The 12,918-nt window shown below is 54.7% G+C and overlaps 8 protein-coding genes across 8 annotated transcripts; 4 read left to right on the forward strand and 4 right to left on the reverse strand.

Moving 5' to 3' along the window:
• Positions 1-187: 187 nt before the first annotated feature.
• On the forward strand, positions 188-983 carry BKA78DRAFT_31284 (uncharacterized protein). Its single transcript, XM_066888334.1, has one exon. The coding sequence runs from the start codon at positions 335-337 to the stop codon at positions 815-817; it is 483 nt and encodes a 160-aa protein (XP_066740519.1). The 5' UTR covers positions 188-334; the 3' UTR covers positions 818-983.
• A 731-nt stretch (positions 984-1,714) lies between these two features.
• BKA78DRAFT_323535 (uncharacterized protein) lies at positions 1,715-2,340 on the reverse strand (the record flags this gene model as incomplete). The annotated part of the gene is made up of 2 exons (XM_066889213.1): positions 2,258-2,340; positions 1,715-2,117 (listed from the first exon to the last, which is right to left on the reverse strand). Coding segments are annotated over exons 1-2 (163 nt in total), but the record flags the coding sequence as incomplete, so codon positions are not given.
• On the reverse strand, positions 2,185-3,726 carry BKA78DRAFT_323537 (clathrin light chain). Its single transcript, XM_066889214.1, has 3 exons — positions 3,484-3,726; positions 3,150-3,409; positions 2,185-3,082 (listed from the first exon to the last, which is right to left on the reverse strand). Exons 1-3 carry the CDS (start codon positions 3,521-3,523, stop codon positions 2,618-2,620), a joined length of 765 nt encoding a protein of 254 aa, XP_066740521.1. The 5' UTR covers positions 3,524-3,726; the 3' UTR covers positions 2,185-2,617.
• A 38-nt stretch (positions 3,727-3,764) lies between these two features.
• BKA78DRAFT_323539 (RNA polymerase II-binding domain-containing protein) lies at positions 3,765-5,606 on the forward strand. Its single transcript, XM_066889215.1, has 5 exons — positions 3,765-4,021; positions 4,073-4,164; positions 4,217-4,275; positions 4,326-4,467; positions 4,515-5,606. Exons 1-5 carry the CDS (start codon positions 3,924-3,926, stop codon positions 5,357-5,359), a joined length of 1,236 nt encoding a protein of 411 aa, XP_066740522.1. The 5' UTR covers positions 3,765-3,923; the 3' UTR covers positions 5,360-5,606.
• A 35-nt stretch (positions 5,607-5,641) lies between these two features.
• BKA78DRAFT_323540 (uncharacterized protein) lies at positions 5,642-6,865 on the forward strand. Its single transcript, XM_066889216.1, has one exon. The coding sequence runs from the start codon at positions 5,874-5,876 to the stop codon at positions 6,480-6,482; it is 609 nt and encodes a 202-aa protein (XP_066740523.1). The 5' UTR covers positions 5,642-5,873; the 3' UTR covers positions 6,483-6,865.
• A 286-nt stretch (positions 6,866-7,151) lies between these two features.
• BKA78DRAFT_31326 (inositol-pentakisphosphate 2-kinase) lies at positions 7,152-9,013 on the reverse strand. The gene is made up of 2 exons (XM_066888360.1): positions 8,726-9,013; positions 7,152-8,671 (listed from the first exon to the last, which is right to left on the reverse strand). The coding sequence occupies exons 1-2, from the start codon at positions 8,825-8,827 to the stop codon at positions 7,385-7,387; spliced, it is 1,389 nt and encodes a 462-aa protein (XP_066740524.1). The 5' UTR covers positions 8,828-9,013; the 3' UTR covers positions 7,152-7,384.
• Positions 9,014-9,166: 153 nt separating this feature from the next.
• On the forward strand, positions 9,167-9,975 carry BKA78DRAFT_323544 (cell wall biogenesis protein-like protein Ecm15). Its single transcript, XM_066889217.1, has 2 exons — positions 9,167-9,454; positions 9,532-9,975. The coding sequence occupies exons 1-2, from the start codon at positions 9,214-9,216 to the stop codon at positions 9,702-9,704; spliced, it is 414 nt and encodes a 137-aa protein (XP_066740525.1). The 5' UTR covers positions 9,167-9,213; the 3' UTR covers positions 9,705-9,975.
• Positions 9,976-10,618: 643 nt separating this feature from the next.
• Positions 10,619-12,796, reverse strand: BKA78DRAFT_356056 (uncharacterized protein; the record flags this gene model as incomplete). Its single annotated transcript, XM_066892009.1, has 1 exon — positions 10,619-12,796. The coding sequence occupies one exon, from the start codon at positions 12,794-12,796 to the stop codon at positions 10,619-10,621; it is 2,178 nt and encodes a 725-aa protein (XP_066740526.1).
• Between the last annotated feature and the right edge of the window lie 122 nt (positions 12,797-12,918).

Below are 12,918 nucleotides of genomic sequence, written 5' to 3' on the forward strand. Positions count from 1 at the left end.
CCTTGTCTGCATCTACATCACTGACGGACAGTTGCTGTGACCCGCTTTAGACTGAGTGTCGAGCGACTCATCAGACCAGCACATTAACCGACTGGAGGACAATGGTCGTCACGTCGACTGCAGAAAGACGGATTGGGTGTCTGACGGAAGAGCCGTTGCCCAGTGACAGCACCAGATAAACGACTCGGAAACGACTCCGCCGCAACATCGGTCTCAGTGAGCCGTCGACTGCTGAATTCTGGACAACGGAGTGAAATCTTGACAGGTAGGGACACAGCACTGCTCTTGATGGAGTCTCCAGTACCCTCGCGTCGGGTTTCGGGCTTTGTCAACAATGGGAGTAGGGCGACAACATTGCGCGCGAGAGGAACACGACCACCGCCACAGCAGTTTCGACCTGCTTGGATCCACACCCAATTCTTCGACGGTTGCTTCCGATCGAATGAAACCAATGAAGCTCCTCTGCCGAATCCGTCTGCGGTCGTTGCGCTTCAAAGAGACCAAACAGTCTGCCCTGAAAGATGGAGGCGTTGGTAGCACCGTGGGAATTGAGAAGGAACGAAAAACAGCCCAGAGTGTCCCGTCTAGAAACTTCTCCCAAAGGCATCACCCGAATCGGGCGCAGTCATCGTCGTATCTAAGTTCTCAGCAGAACCAGCTGGCTTGCTCAGGGCGCGGGCTTCCCAGACGCTGCCGCCATCAATGTCGCTTGCATCTCTGCCGTTCCACCGCATCCCGAATCAATCGCGACCGTTCGTCCCTAGCGGATTGGAAATTCCAGTACAAGCAGCACACAATACCAGCGGGCCACCGTTGATTGTGGACAGTGAGACCGGAAGAGCTCTTCTATCTGCATGTGGAGGGTCACCGAAGTGACCAGACGTTGCTCGGATGGGACCTCTTCCAAGACAAGTCCACAAAAAAGAGTCCAGCAACCGATCCGAATACCGGGCATCAAGTTGATGCGAAACTCCTTCACGCTGAAGGAGCTGAAGTTTTCCCAGCTGGCGTCAGTGCCAACGTCACTACAAGAAACAAGTATCGCGATGGATCCCCTCTCCTGTTGCCAAGCTGATGCGAAAGCGACGTTTGGTTGAACGGTTATCATCTAGGTTTCTACAGGGCGAGAAACGATCACGGTCTGCGTCGTCATTCGATTCGGCGTAAGTATTGGTGTCCAACTGGATACTGGCTGATTAGAGCCACGAATCCCAAGCGCCGTCGCGCAGTGTTTGCTCCATCGGCCTTGCCTTCCGCCTCCGCGGCGCTGCGGGTCCCGCCAGCGCTACGCATTTCTGGAACACGATCTCTCAGGAACGTAGGCTCGGGTCCGTGGAAGCAGCGTCGGCTTCGGCTGGGAGCGAACGTCCTCTAGCGGCAGATTTGTCAAAGGAATTAAGTCGAGAGGGAGAAAATTGGTATACCAGCGGCAGCAGCTCGATTCAGGTTGGTGCAGGTAGAAGGATTCTGAGAAAAGAAGGCTGCGGCAGATGCGGAGCACCTCCAGACGCGTTTGAATATGGGTAGAGAACTCAAAAGGCGTCCTGTCCGAAGGCATTTGAGTATTCCAAGACTCAGCGGTCTTGCAATTCTTAGGAGTACGAGACAGACCCTGTTCTGAAAGATGCGGAGCGTCACTAGCTGCGTGATCGAAGAGGCCTGAAGCGATTGTAGCATCGCATTTCAGAAGCTCTCAGCCTTCTTTCAATCGAAAGGACTGTAAGCCTGAATGACAAGCAGCGACGCTCAGCGGAATCCGCCTGGACTCGAGGGCGCAGATCGCTAGCTTCAGCATTTTGAATTTGTTCGCAGGGACTTGGCACTCCCAAAGCGCTGCCAAAGTTCCGAGTGTAGCCGTGTGAAGGGATAATTTTCAGGCAAGAGTGCTTAGCGGGAGTGACTTCGAGGGATGCCGGTAGCTCAATCTTCAGAATTATCGGCTCGGTCGAAGAAAAACGGCGTATACGATACTTCGCGCAGTTGACGGGATCAGGATAACGAGGAGAGTTACAGGATTCATATCAGCGTTGTAGGAACGCAAGACTGAGTTGGCGTATTTCGTAGTTGGTGATTGTAATGGGCAATATCGTCGCGATATCTAAAAAGGTGTTGAGGCTCTTACATACTATAGTCAGCCTTCAAGTATTATAGGCAGGCACTGACTAAGTTTGATATGCCTTAAACATGTCAGGACTACCCAATCTGTCGCAACAAAGCGCGAATAGGGTAACAGTATGAAGTTTGGCATAAAACTCACTTTCGCTATTGACGACTTTGAGGAAATTGAAGGGAGGAGCAATGGGCGAAAAGGCGTTTGACGACATCTGAAACAAAACTTGCCGGTGGATCTCGAATTCCATTCCCATCTATGCAGGAAGCACTACTTCCCGCGTCGCTTTTACCGGAAAGGACTTGTCTTGAGCAGCAGCTGGCTACGAGAACTTTTTTCCCGCCCCTAGTACCCAGTCATCAAATTATCATGTATGTTACAAAAACGCAGGAAAGTCGAAGGTGGTATGCACGTTCTTGGCTCGGGGTATCTTGAGTCATTTACTCGCGCCAAAACTGCGAGCATGAAGGAAGAATCCCGCAACTCCAGCCCCCGTAGAGAATACGCTTAGAAACCCTTGGCACCAGGAGCATTCTCATCCTTCCTCAGACTGAGAAGCATTTCGCGGAACCTTGCCTTCTCGCTACCGCTTCCTCCACCCCGCGCACCCTTGCCGCTCAGGTCAACAAGCTTTGCGATGCGCTCCCAGCTGGTGCCGCCTGCAGTGGTGTCGTCACGGCTGGACAGGAACTCTTCCGCCTCCCTGCGCGTCTGGGCAATGCTCTTCTCCTTCTTGTTGTTGTAGTTTTCGTAAAAGTCGTCAATGGCCTCTTGCGCGGCCTTGATGGTCGCCTGCTTCTTCTCGTCGGAAATCTGATCGCGGTGTTGGATGGCAAGGTCGCGGCGCTCGCGCCATTCGCGAATCACCTCGGGCTCGGGCTCATCAGTCGGGGGAGGAGCGTAGGAGGTCTGCGGGGCGCCGGGGAGGAAAGGAGCGGTGCTGCCGGTGATGGTGCCGCCAGGTGCCATTTGCTATTGGTTGGTTAGCATGAGTTTTGGGCGCAGAGGCTTGGCCATGAAGCTGGAGCTGGAAGCTGACCTCGTTCTGGGAGTCTATGGCAGGGAAAGCGCTCTCAAAGCCAGACATTTCGTCGGCACCGTCAGCGCCCGAGAAGTTGCCGCCGGCAGCAAGCAGGTCATCGCCGAGGTCGTCTTCGACGGTGGCCGCATTGTCGCCAGGTGTTGTGAATTGGTTGGCATCCTCACCAAGGAGAGCACGCTCGCGGCTGAGGAAGTCGGAAGTGTCTGCAGAGTCGCCGACAAGGTCGAAGTTGGCCTCTCCACGAGTCTCAGTCTGGCCTGGGGGTTCATTGCGTCAGAGGATGCAAGCTGGTAGAAGGGCAGGCGTCAGGGAGAGAGCAAGGTGTATTTACCAGCGTCGATCTCGTCCAGCGACGGGAATCTGTCGGCCATGGTGGTGGAAGGCGATGGTGCGGAGGCGGGAGAGATGAGGAGCAAACGGATTGGGTTGGAGTGCGAGATAGAGTAGCTTTCGGAGGTGGACAACTTGGTGTTTTGCGGACTTGGAAGTTGGAGCTACGGTACGGCGCACAGGAGGGCGTGTAGTCAGCAACCGACGTTGGCGCCTTTCGGCCCGCACCCGCGCTAGAGGCGGAATGAGTGGAAGCTTGGTAGAGCTCGACGACATTTCTCCTCCGCATCTCTCTTGCGCTGCTTCACCAACAGTCGCGCCCCTGCTGTTCTCAGTGGTTTCCATCGCATCCACCCTGCCGTGAACCCCATATCCACTTGCGTTGTGTGAAGCGGTTGTTGTCTGCATCCTGCAAGCATCTGTTGATCATCGCCCGTCATCATGGCTTATACGGACGATGCCGTCCAGGCGAAGCTGTCGGCTCTCAACGAGACGCAAGAAGGCATTGTCACGGTTGCTCAATGGATCATGTTCCATAGGTGCGATTGATTGCAATCCTCTGGTGGATCAAACTGACCTCTGCCCGACAGGCGTCACGCCGAGCGCACTGTCAACCTGTGGATGAACCGCGTCAAGGACTCTCCTCCGAACAAGAGACTGAGTCTGATATATCTTGCCAATGGTACACATTCTCCTGCGTCTCCACGATCGATTCTATTACTGACATGTTCCAGAGGTCGTGCAACAATCCAAAGCCCGTCGGAGGAACGAATTCGTTCAAGCATTCTCGCCAGTCAGTCGTTCATTTCCGTTTCAAAAACTACAATCTCTGATGTTCTCCAGATCATGGCCGAAGGCACGGCAGCGGCATATAAAGGTGCGCCCTATGATATACAACAAAGGATCCGACGTGTGATTGAAGTTTGGCGTCAGCGTCAAATCTTCGACACAGCGGTTCAGGATCAGGTGGAGAAGAGCCTTGATGGTAAGCTATGGATATCCGCGACCCCAGCGCAAAGCTAATGCGCACAGATTTGGACAAGAGTCGCGGACCGGGCAAGAAGGCTGGTTTGGGAGGCTCCCTGTTCGGTGGCTCTTCGACGCCCAAGGAGCTCCAGCAGCTCGTGCCTCTGCAGAATGCTCTCACCAAGGCCGAGACGACGCGCAAGCCCGCTGTTACGACTGCCGACGATGAATATACCAAAATCACCGACCCGGCGACCCCGACCCCAACTCCTCCGGTTCACGCCGCACGCCTCTCCCAAGTCCTCAAGAACCTCGCGACCGCCGAAGGCGCCGTGGCTGAGACACTCAAGGCGCGCCGCGAACTGATAGGAGAGCTCGAAAAGATGCTCACCACGAACAAGGCGGCCCTGACGACAGACGAAGAGAAGCACGAGGAGCTTCGCGCGCGTCGCCAGAATATCGAGAACAAGAAGCGCGAGGTCGAAGACAACATCATGCGCGGTCTCACCGAACAACCACAACCGGACCAGCAACCCGCAGCGTTTGACGGTCTGGCCGGTCATTTCCAAGCGTCTGCCGCCTATCCAGAGCCCGAGCGCCCGGAAGTCGAGGGCCTCACACCTCCGCCTGTGGAGTCCATCACCCCCGTCGGGTCGCCGTCCTCCTTCAACAACTCTGCCGCCGACGTCGCTACTACCACCAACGTCCAAGACTTTGCCCACGGCATCGTGCCGCAGACGCGCGAGCGCGACAATGACGGAATCGGTGGTGCTACAAATGGGTATGGTGTGGAGTATGGCAGCAATCCTAAGAAGAGGCGCCTGGGCGATGGCGAGCGGGACTTTGCGACTGGCAGCGACCAATTCGAGGGAATCGACGACGACGTAGCCGCCATGTTGGGCAAGGAATAGCTGCCGAAACGGGATATCTGCATGGACGGGGACAGTTTGGCGATTTGAGACGCCTTGCTACCGCATTGCTGCGATTGAGAAATGCAAGGGAGGGAAGCTGAAAAGCATTGCGCATTGACGGAGGTCACGACCGCAAATGAAAAATACTGAGCGAGCGATCATTGCAAAGGATGGATTGACTTTGATATATAAGCCATACAGCAGCTGTAGCATCTGGCCATAGTGGCCGGACCAGCCATAAAAGAGCATTTTGCATCTTCCTTCTTCTCCTACTTCAAATACCCTGACTCTCGGTTTGTGTGATTCTGCTTGCTTCTTCCATCTCAGCAGACTGTGACAAAAAATTCAAACGCCAGCTCAGCATTCAGCGAGCGCAACCCTGCTCCCCAGTAGTCCCTCTATCAAACTTTGCAGTTAGCTGTAAATCCGACATCATCTGGACACGAGGCGCCTAGACGACCCCAAAATCTCCATTCCTGCTGACCGTATTCTTCGTCACCTAGCTGTCCGACCAATGAGTGGCAGTGAGTGGGCCGTAAGAGGAAATTCAATCCAAGGCTCGGCATCAAGAACGTGGCGCAGAAGCCACAGAGCACCTATCCTAATCACCACGCAAAGCTGTATATGCATAAGGAAGACTCAAAACACCTTATCACTACGATGTGGACACAAAGCGACCGAACCAGCAAGACTTGAGTTTCGCTCTCCCGAAATCGGGACACGGCAGGAAAGATGCATTACACACTACTACAGTGCTTCTCAGCGCTACTATACGAATGACATCCCACGCTTGCTCTTCGGAGCGTCTCCAACGTCAAAAGAAAGACGGACAAAAAGCGCCAGTAGCGCCAAGCGAAAGAAGGCCACGCGCGCCCAAGTCGGCAGACATCCAACCCTCACCAGGGATGTTGGAAGTCACCGGTACGACGGGCTCGCGTCATTTGTTCTAATATCAGGTCGTCCATGTAATTTTGTTGCGCCTCCAGTTGTTGTGCGCTGGCGTCGGCGAACACGTCGGCGTACGGTTGGTCTCTCGGGGGGCGTCTTCTCGGGCGGCCTCTTATTACGAGAGCTCTCTGAAATTGAACTCCCTGAACTCCCTCCTCGAGACGGAACTCCATAAGCTCGCGATGGGTCTCCATAAGCTCGCGATTAACCTCAACACCTAACCCGAACTCTGAGAATGTCTCTGAGGGTGTCTCTGAAGATTGCGGAGAGTCTGGCGGCGGCAAATGGAACCCTGGGCCGATTATGGCGTCCTTCATGGCGGAAGCAAGGGGGCGGCTGTCGATTTTGGGTAACTTGTACGCAGTTTCGCCATTACTGGTATCGTTTGAAGAGTTACCAACAAAGATGTCGGATCTCTGGATACTTTCAGTCGCATCCGAAGAATCATCGACGTCCTTCTCGGACCTCTGGATACTTTCAGTCCTGTCCGAAGAATCATCGACGTCCATGTCGGACCTCTGGATACTTTCAGTCCTGTCTGAAGAACCATCCACGTCCTCGTCGGATCTCTGGATACTCTCAGTCGCGTCCGAAGAATCATCGACGTCCATGTCGGAGTTCTTGAGACTTTCAGTCGCGTCCGAGTCATCAACGTCCTTGTCAGAGGCTTCAGCCGTGTCCGAGGACTTGTCCACGTCGTTGTCGGACTTCTCAAGCGTCGCACCTGAGGAGTCATCGACGTTCTCGTCGGGGACTTTCGGCGTGTCCGAAGAGTCTTCTACGTCGTTTTCAGGGACTCCAGCTGTGTCCGAGCGGTAATCGACGTCCGGCCCAGGGCTTTCAGCCGTGTCAAAGGGGCCAGGCCCTTCAGCCGTGTACAAGAAGTTCTCGAATTCCCCTGACTCTAATACGGGGATTTGATCCAGATAGTCGAACACCAACCCTTGGGGGTGGTCCTTGAATAACGGCCTGCCACGACCAAGTTAGCAGCAGCGCGTGGCAGGATTTGCCGGTAGCAGGTGCGACGAGTCACATTGTCGAGGGGGGGTTGGTGCAGGGTGAGACGAGTGGATAAGCTCAAGTGGGTGCACATGACGGACGACGGGAGGACGCAGGGACGACTGGACGAGCTTGCCTGCTGAGTAGACACGTCTCATCCCCCTCCGCTGCGTAGTACCATCGCCCGTCAAGCAAGCTTTGCTCCGTCTCTCGCCATTGCTCCAGCTTGCCCCCCTTGGAGACCTTTGGGTCGAGGTCACCCAATCGCGACTCGACACGCTGACTATCCCAGTGTACTTGGACATACAGGGAGCAGTCGCGCAATGTCATAGCCAGGAGAAAGTCGGGGTTTGGTTCTCGATCCAGGATCCCGTGCTTGTCGAGGTCTTTTTGCATATTCTTGAGCCCCCGGAGAACATGATAACCGTCTCCGTGTTTTTCGTCGTAATGCGACGCGGAAAAATGGCGACAAAGCTTTTCTATGAGGTCAGACCGGGACCTCGGACCATCGTCGTGCGTCTGACCGTTGGTTCCATCTGTGGCATGTCCGTCCGCCAACCAGCATGGCAGAGCAGTGCCTACGTAATTGGAAGGATTGTCCACCAATTGCGTGACCACCTCCCGGATCAAATCTTGGATGCCTGTAGCAATGACCATGGGGCACAGGACTCCGTGCGTCTTGGACTCTTTCTCGCCTTTGCTTTTGCGTTGCGCACGCAATGCGCACGTACGACACCTGGTGGCATCTTGCGGAGCAGTCGGAGACTGCCACAGCCACTTGGGCTTGAACTCAAGCGTGACACTTTTCTCCGCGTCGTAGCTGTTCATGTCCCTCATGATAATGGCCGCATCTGTGGCATGAAGGTAGGTGCCGTGTCGCTTGGATTCCCTTTGGCCGCTCTTCTCTTGCGTGCGCAGCTCCTTGTTGCAATTCTCAATGATATCATTGTCAATCCTGATGAAGTCCTGCTGGACAAGATGGCGCTGCGGGATCCAATCGGAAATGGTCTTCACGTAAAAGTCGTACGTCGTCTTGTCGTCCTGATAAAAGGGAACCTTTTTCTTGAGACGTAGCAACATGTCCTTACTCGCGCCCGTCAAGTCGGCCCGAGTGCACTTGGTCACAAAGTCTGTTGCTGCGCCTATGAGGCCGGCATCTTTGTAGGGCTTGATAAGCGAATGCTTTTCCTTGGCCATTTCCCGGTTGAAGGAGCGCTGTCGTGCTGGACAAGAGCTGTAGCGCCAATCGGGCTCGAGGATCTTGTAGGCATCGAGCTTTCTCAGATGCTCAAAGGTATCGGGTTGGGAGACACTGGTCTGGCGAGAGCGGACGGGGGCGATTCTGTAAATCACGTTGGCGTTGCCCTGGAACCAGTGGTTAGCGCTTGCGATTGGAAAAGAGCTTGAGGAGGAGCATACCTCGGCCAGGAACTTGAGGTCGACTTCTGTAGGGTCGAGACATGCAGGTAGAAATGAGGACATACAAAGCGGCGCGCGGGAGATGTAGGCCCTGTTCACCATGGTCGGATACTTCGGCGAGCAGCGGACGGAGGCGCAGTGGGGTGATGCTGGTGTAAGATATGCTGTGGGTGTAGTGGATGGGGAGTGATCGGGAGCCAAAGAGTGAACATTGTTGGAGCCGGAGCGGTTGGGTTGGCGCGGTAAGGCAATGCAATGCAAGGCGGCAGCGGGAAGGCACGACGACGAGAAAGGTGTACAGCGGGACTGAAGATGCAGATGGTTTATATGTGGCAGCAACGCAACAGAGGCGGAGAAGAAGACGTATTTTGCGGACAGTGCGACTCGAAGGTGTCGAGGTGTGACCAGCGAGCGGCCCCACGCAGAACAGGGATTGTAGCCTTGCGACGATCAACTGCCGGCCGCTTACTCATCATCATGGAGTCGTAATGTTTCTGCCGCTGCTCGAGTCCCCCTTTTCGCCCCCTTCAACACCAGCCACCATGTCCCAATCCGCCTCTGACACTCCCCCCTCCGCCCTCTCCACGCCTCCTGCGTGCACGGCCGACTTTTGTCTCATTCCCCTGGGCACTCCGACGGCCTCCGTCTCAAACGAGGTCGCCGCCGTCCAGCGCCTGCTCCAGAAATCGGGCCTCAAGTTTTCAATGCACTCTGCCGGAACAACTGTCGGTGAGCCGTCACTCCCCGTCGTCACGCGGTCCATGTAAGTCCGTCAACCAGGCAGAATCTCACCTTGCATCTTCCAGAGGGCTCTTGGGACGACGTCATGCGCCTCATCGGCCAATGCCACTCCATGCTTCACCAAAACGGGGTTGTGCGCATCCAGTCCGACATCAGGATTGGCACCCGGACAGACAAGAAGCAGTCGTTCGAGGACAAGGTCGCAAAGGTGCAGGCCCTCCTAGAGCAGGACAAATAAAAAACGCGTAACTACCACCTCCTCGCTGCGCATGAGCCGCCTCCAGGCTGCCTGCCCTGGGTGCTCCCCATCCCTGCTGCCGGTCCTGTCATAATCGACTCGGTCTTGAGAAAGTGGAGATGCAGATGCGAGCTGTAGCAGTCCGTCGTTTTTTTCCACATACGAAAACTTGTCACGTGTTTGCATGCATCATTCCCTCTGCCCGTCTCCTTGCAGCCTTCAACGGCTTCGCCGTGTGGCCAGACCCAGTCTCCAATGGTGCTGCATGCGTTGGAGATGAGCTCGGCGGTCCTGGCTCGGTTATTATGACAGGGGCCTCGTTTGCTCTCCTTGAAGCCGAACATCGCAGTAGGGCTTGCTCTGATATTTGCACCCGTTGATCCATCGGTCTGTCCCACGGCTGAACCATCGTGATGTCCTGCCTGGAAATCTCGAATCGCCTCACTTTGCTGCTGTTGCGCTTCATAGCCCCTGAACAGAGCCACGCAAGCGGACGGCTAATCGCGGCCTGCCGACCCCTCGAGTGTATGACAGAAGGCCGCGAAAGACCCAAGTACTCTATCGCTCCTCATGTCCATCTTCCAAGTCTGGCTGGCAATTAGGAATTTGAATGTTTCTCCTGTCTTCCTGGCCCTCCTCAGCTACCAAGACGCCTTGACTTGGTGAATGCTTTCACTCACTGTGCTCTGAGAATAATCACCCCAGAATGCTCGCACAAACTACGCGCTTTTGATTTCTGAATCAGGTCTTTACATTCGTCATGTTGGCTCCCAACTCCGCGCTCTGCAGCTTTTGTAAAAATCTAAATCGAGGCCGAAGGCTGTCCAAGTTTCCTCCACAATGTTACAACACGAAGCCCCACTGAGCATATATACAGTTTTCAAACACGCGTCGCATCGGCATCATCAATATCATCAGAGCCTCAACTGGCTCCACAAGTCCATGTTCGGTGGCGCGGTCTGTCCAACCGCCTTCTTCCGCCTCGGCCAGCGCTGATGCCTCCACAGCGGCGGCTTATATGCCGCCAGGACAAGCTTCCTCGTCTTATCCAAGTCGAGCAGTGGCTCTTCAGAAACTCCTTCAGGGAAACTTCCATATGCCTCATTAGCCTGCTGCACCATTTCGGCCAACGTGTATGGATTGTTGCGCCTGGCGCGATGATACTGGCCGAGGTTCCGTCGCAAGAGAGGGTCGTGACGACCGAATAGACGAACAAGTTGCGTGTTGAGCTCTTTGCGTACGTCGTGTACCGACACGCAAACGTCGTTCTGGCGCAACATGCGCAGCAGGACGAGCCCGCGCGCCCAGAAATGTTTGCGCTTCCTGTTGGGGTTGTGCGGCAAGATGAAGTCGCGGCGGATGGACCACGCGACAAAGGCGCGCAATTGGTGTCCGTTGAAAATTTCGCGGAGAGGGTGTCCTGGTTGCGAGGGGCGCAGGTCAGTCGGTTGACGCGGTTCGGGGCCTCGGCTTGCGGAGTTGGTGAGGGCGAGGCAGTATCGGTCTGGATTGAAGTGATGGTTGAAGTCTCGTAGCAGGTCCTCTGGAAGGTTGTGGGTCGTCATGTAAAAGTTTGCAAGCCAGAGTGCCAGGTGGTAGACATGGTCGAAGCGCTCTGTCATGCCAAAGCGGCGGAAGAGTTCTCGCCATCGGAAAGGCTCGACTTTGGTCCCGGTCTTCAGAGCCAGGCAACAGACGTTGGTAAACCAAATGTCATCATGGACACCAGGCTCTGGGAGAGTTTGCGGCGCATGGGCGGGCTTTCTCGGCCTGAGCTGCTGTTGGAGAACACCAAGAGTCTTTCTTGAAATTTTGAAGCCCCTCATTTCCCCTTCCTCCAGAAGATGACTGAGCGCCGCCATGCGATTATTCCACGGACCAGTTTCGCCGTCGCTAACGGTGCGTACCATGATATTCCACCCCTCACTCTCAGCATTTAGTTTCGAAATGGTAAGCATGGCCAAAGTGCGTCTGATTCCAGGCCTGTCATTTGCTCGGATGTACGATTTGAGCAACTTGTGTTGTAGCACTTCATCGTCAAAGTTATCCGGATGTTGATCGGTCTCGAGCAGGCTTTGAAGCAGGTCCTGGTTGTTTTGCAAAGCGAATCTCATGATCGCCCGACAATACGTGGTGTTTTTGATGGCCATGCCGGCGTCGACGATTTTGCCAATATTTTCAACGACTGTTTTGCAGTCGCTTGAGCGAAAGGCCATTTCCCTCATGCTCAATGGCCCAATCTCGTCGCAATCCATCATCAAGATGCAGTTGGTGGCAAAATTGATGGTCAACGCCCTTGTCGCAAACAGTCGTGCGCAAAATTCGTCGTCCACTTTCTTTGGCCTCATTCCAATGGTCTCGAGTTGGCGCACGTAGACTGCGGTCGTATCGAAAGGGTCCAAGGCATCTTGAGCGGTCTTTTTTCTGCTATAGCGGCCCCTTGAAAGCGATGGAGTTTTGCTCATGTCGACCAATTCTTCGACAGGACGGGAACCTTTAGGAATGTCGCCGCGAGATAACAACCAGACTTGCAGGTTGCGAGCCATGCTAAGCTTCCCTTGTTTCTGCAGGGCGGGTATGATTGTGTCATACACGTCGCGCTGGTTGTTGCGATAGTAAATCCACCGAAAAGCAGAGTAGGACCCTTTACTGGCAATGATGTGAGATGCAATCATCTTGAGACCACCGGGGCCAGGAGGAAAGTCTTGAATCAATCTGCCATGCCATTCGTAAATCGGTGCATTCTGCTGCCTCGCAAAGAATGAGGCAATAATGCCCTCATACAGCTTCTCATATGCCTGACCTGTCCTGGCTTTCAAATCAAAAGCATACGAGACCACGCTGTCGAGAAGACCTTCTTCAGCAATGAGCAGTCCCCATATTGCGTCCGCGTGAGGTCCCGCGGTAGGAATGTCAACCTGCTCTTCTCGCATCATCTCCCAGGCCACCTTTACGCCATCGCTTCCATGGATTCTTTGCATACGTTGTAGGATCTCAGTCCAGGCTTCAACCTCAATCCACACTCTAAGGTCTTCTCCGGCAGCGTCTGGTTTGGGCTGCGTGTCACTCTCTTGCCAGGATGTTGTGTGCATTTTTTCCTGAATGGTTTTCCTGATATTGTCCCGCAACAACTTGTCCTTCGATACCATTGCATCGTCCTCGCTTTCCTGCTTCTCACGCACTCCATTATGCGTCTGGTCGTGCGTGGGCCACC

The sequence above is a fragment of the Phyllosticta capitalensis genome, assembly GCF_038381095.1.
Source record: "Phyllosticta capitalensis strain CBS 128856 chromosome Unknown BKA78scaffold_10, whole genome shotgun sequence".
NCBI lineage: Eukaryota > Fungi > Ascomycota > Dothideomycetes > Botryosphaeriales > Phyllostictaceae > Phyllosticta > Phyllosticta capitalensis.

Excerpts from the sequence above, each read along its gene's own strand:
- BKA78DRAFT_31284 (XM_066888334.1), top strand. The coding sequence starts at position 335 with ATGGGAGTAGGGCGACAACATTGCGCGCGAGAGGAACACGACCACCGC.
- BKA78DRAFT_323537 (XM_066889214.1), bottom strand. The coding sequence starts at position 3,523 with ATGGCCGACAGATTCCCGTCGCTGGACGAGATCGACGCTG. Across the intron at positions 3,410-3,483 it reads GCTGGACGAGATCGACGCTG|GCCAGACTGAGACTCGTGGA; the intron begins GTAAATACACCT and ends ATGAACCCCCAG. Across the intron at positions 3,083-3,149 it reads CCATAGACTCCCAGAACGAG|CAAATGGCACCTGGCGGCAC; the intron begins GTCAGCTTCCAG and ends ACCAACCAATAG.
- BKA78DRAFT_323539 (XM_066889215.1), top strand. The coding sequence starts at position 3,924 with ATGGCTTATACGGACGATGCCGTCCAGGCGAAGCTGTCGGCTCTCAAC. Across the intron at positions 4,022-4,072 it reads CAATGGATCATGTTCCATAG|GCGTCACGCCGAGCGCACTG; the intron begins GTGCGATTGATT and ends TCTGCCCGACAG. Across the intron at positions 4,276-4,325 it reads TCGTTCAAGCATTCTCGCCA|ATCATGGCCGAAGGCACGGC; the intron begins GTCAGTCGTTCA and ends GATGTTCTCCAG.
- BKA78DRAFT_323540 (XM_066889216.1), top strand. The coding sequence starts at position 5,874 with ATGAGTGGCAGTGAGTGGGCCGTAAGAGGAAATTCAATCCAAGGCTCG.
- BKA78DRAFT_31326 (XM_066888360.1), bottom strand. The coding sequence starts at position 8,827 with ATGGTGAACAGGGCCTACATCTCCCGCGCGCCGCTTTGTATGTCCTCA. Across the intron at positions 8,672-8,725 it reads ACCTCAAGTTCCTGGCCGAG|GGCAACGCCAACGTGATTTA; the intron begins GTATGCTCCTCC and ends CACTGGTTCCAG.
- BKA78DRAFT_323544 (XM_066889217.1), top strand. The coding sequence starts at position 9,214 with ATGTTTCTGCCGCTGCTCGAGTCCCCCTTTTCGCCCCCTTCAACACCA. Across the intron at positions 9,455-9,531 it reads CTCTGCCGGAACAACTGTCG|AGGGCTCTTGGGACGACGTC; the intron begins GTGAGCCGTCAC and ends TGCATCTTCCAG.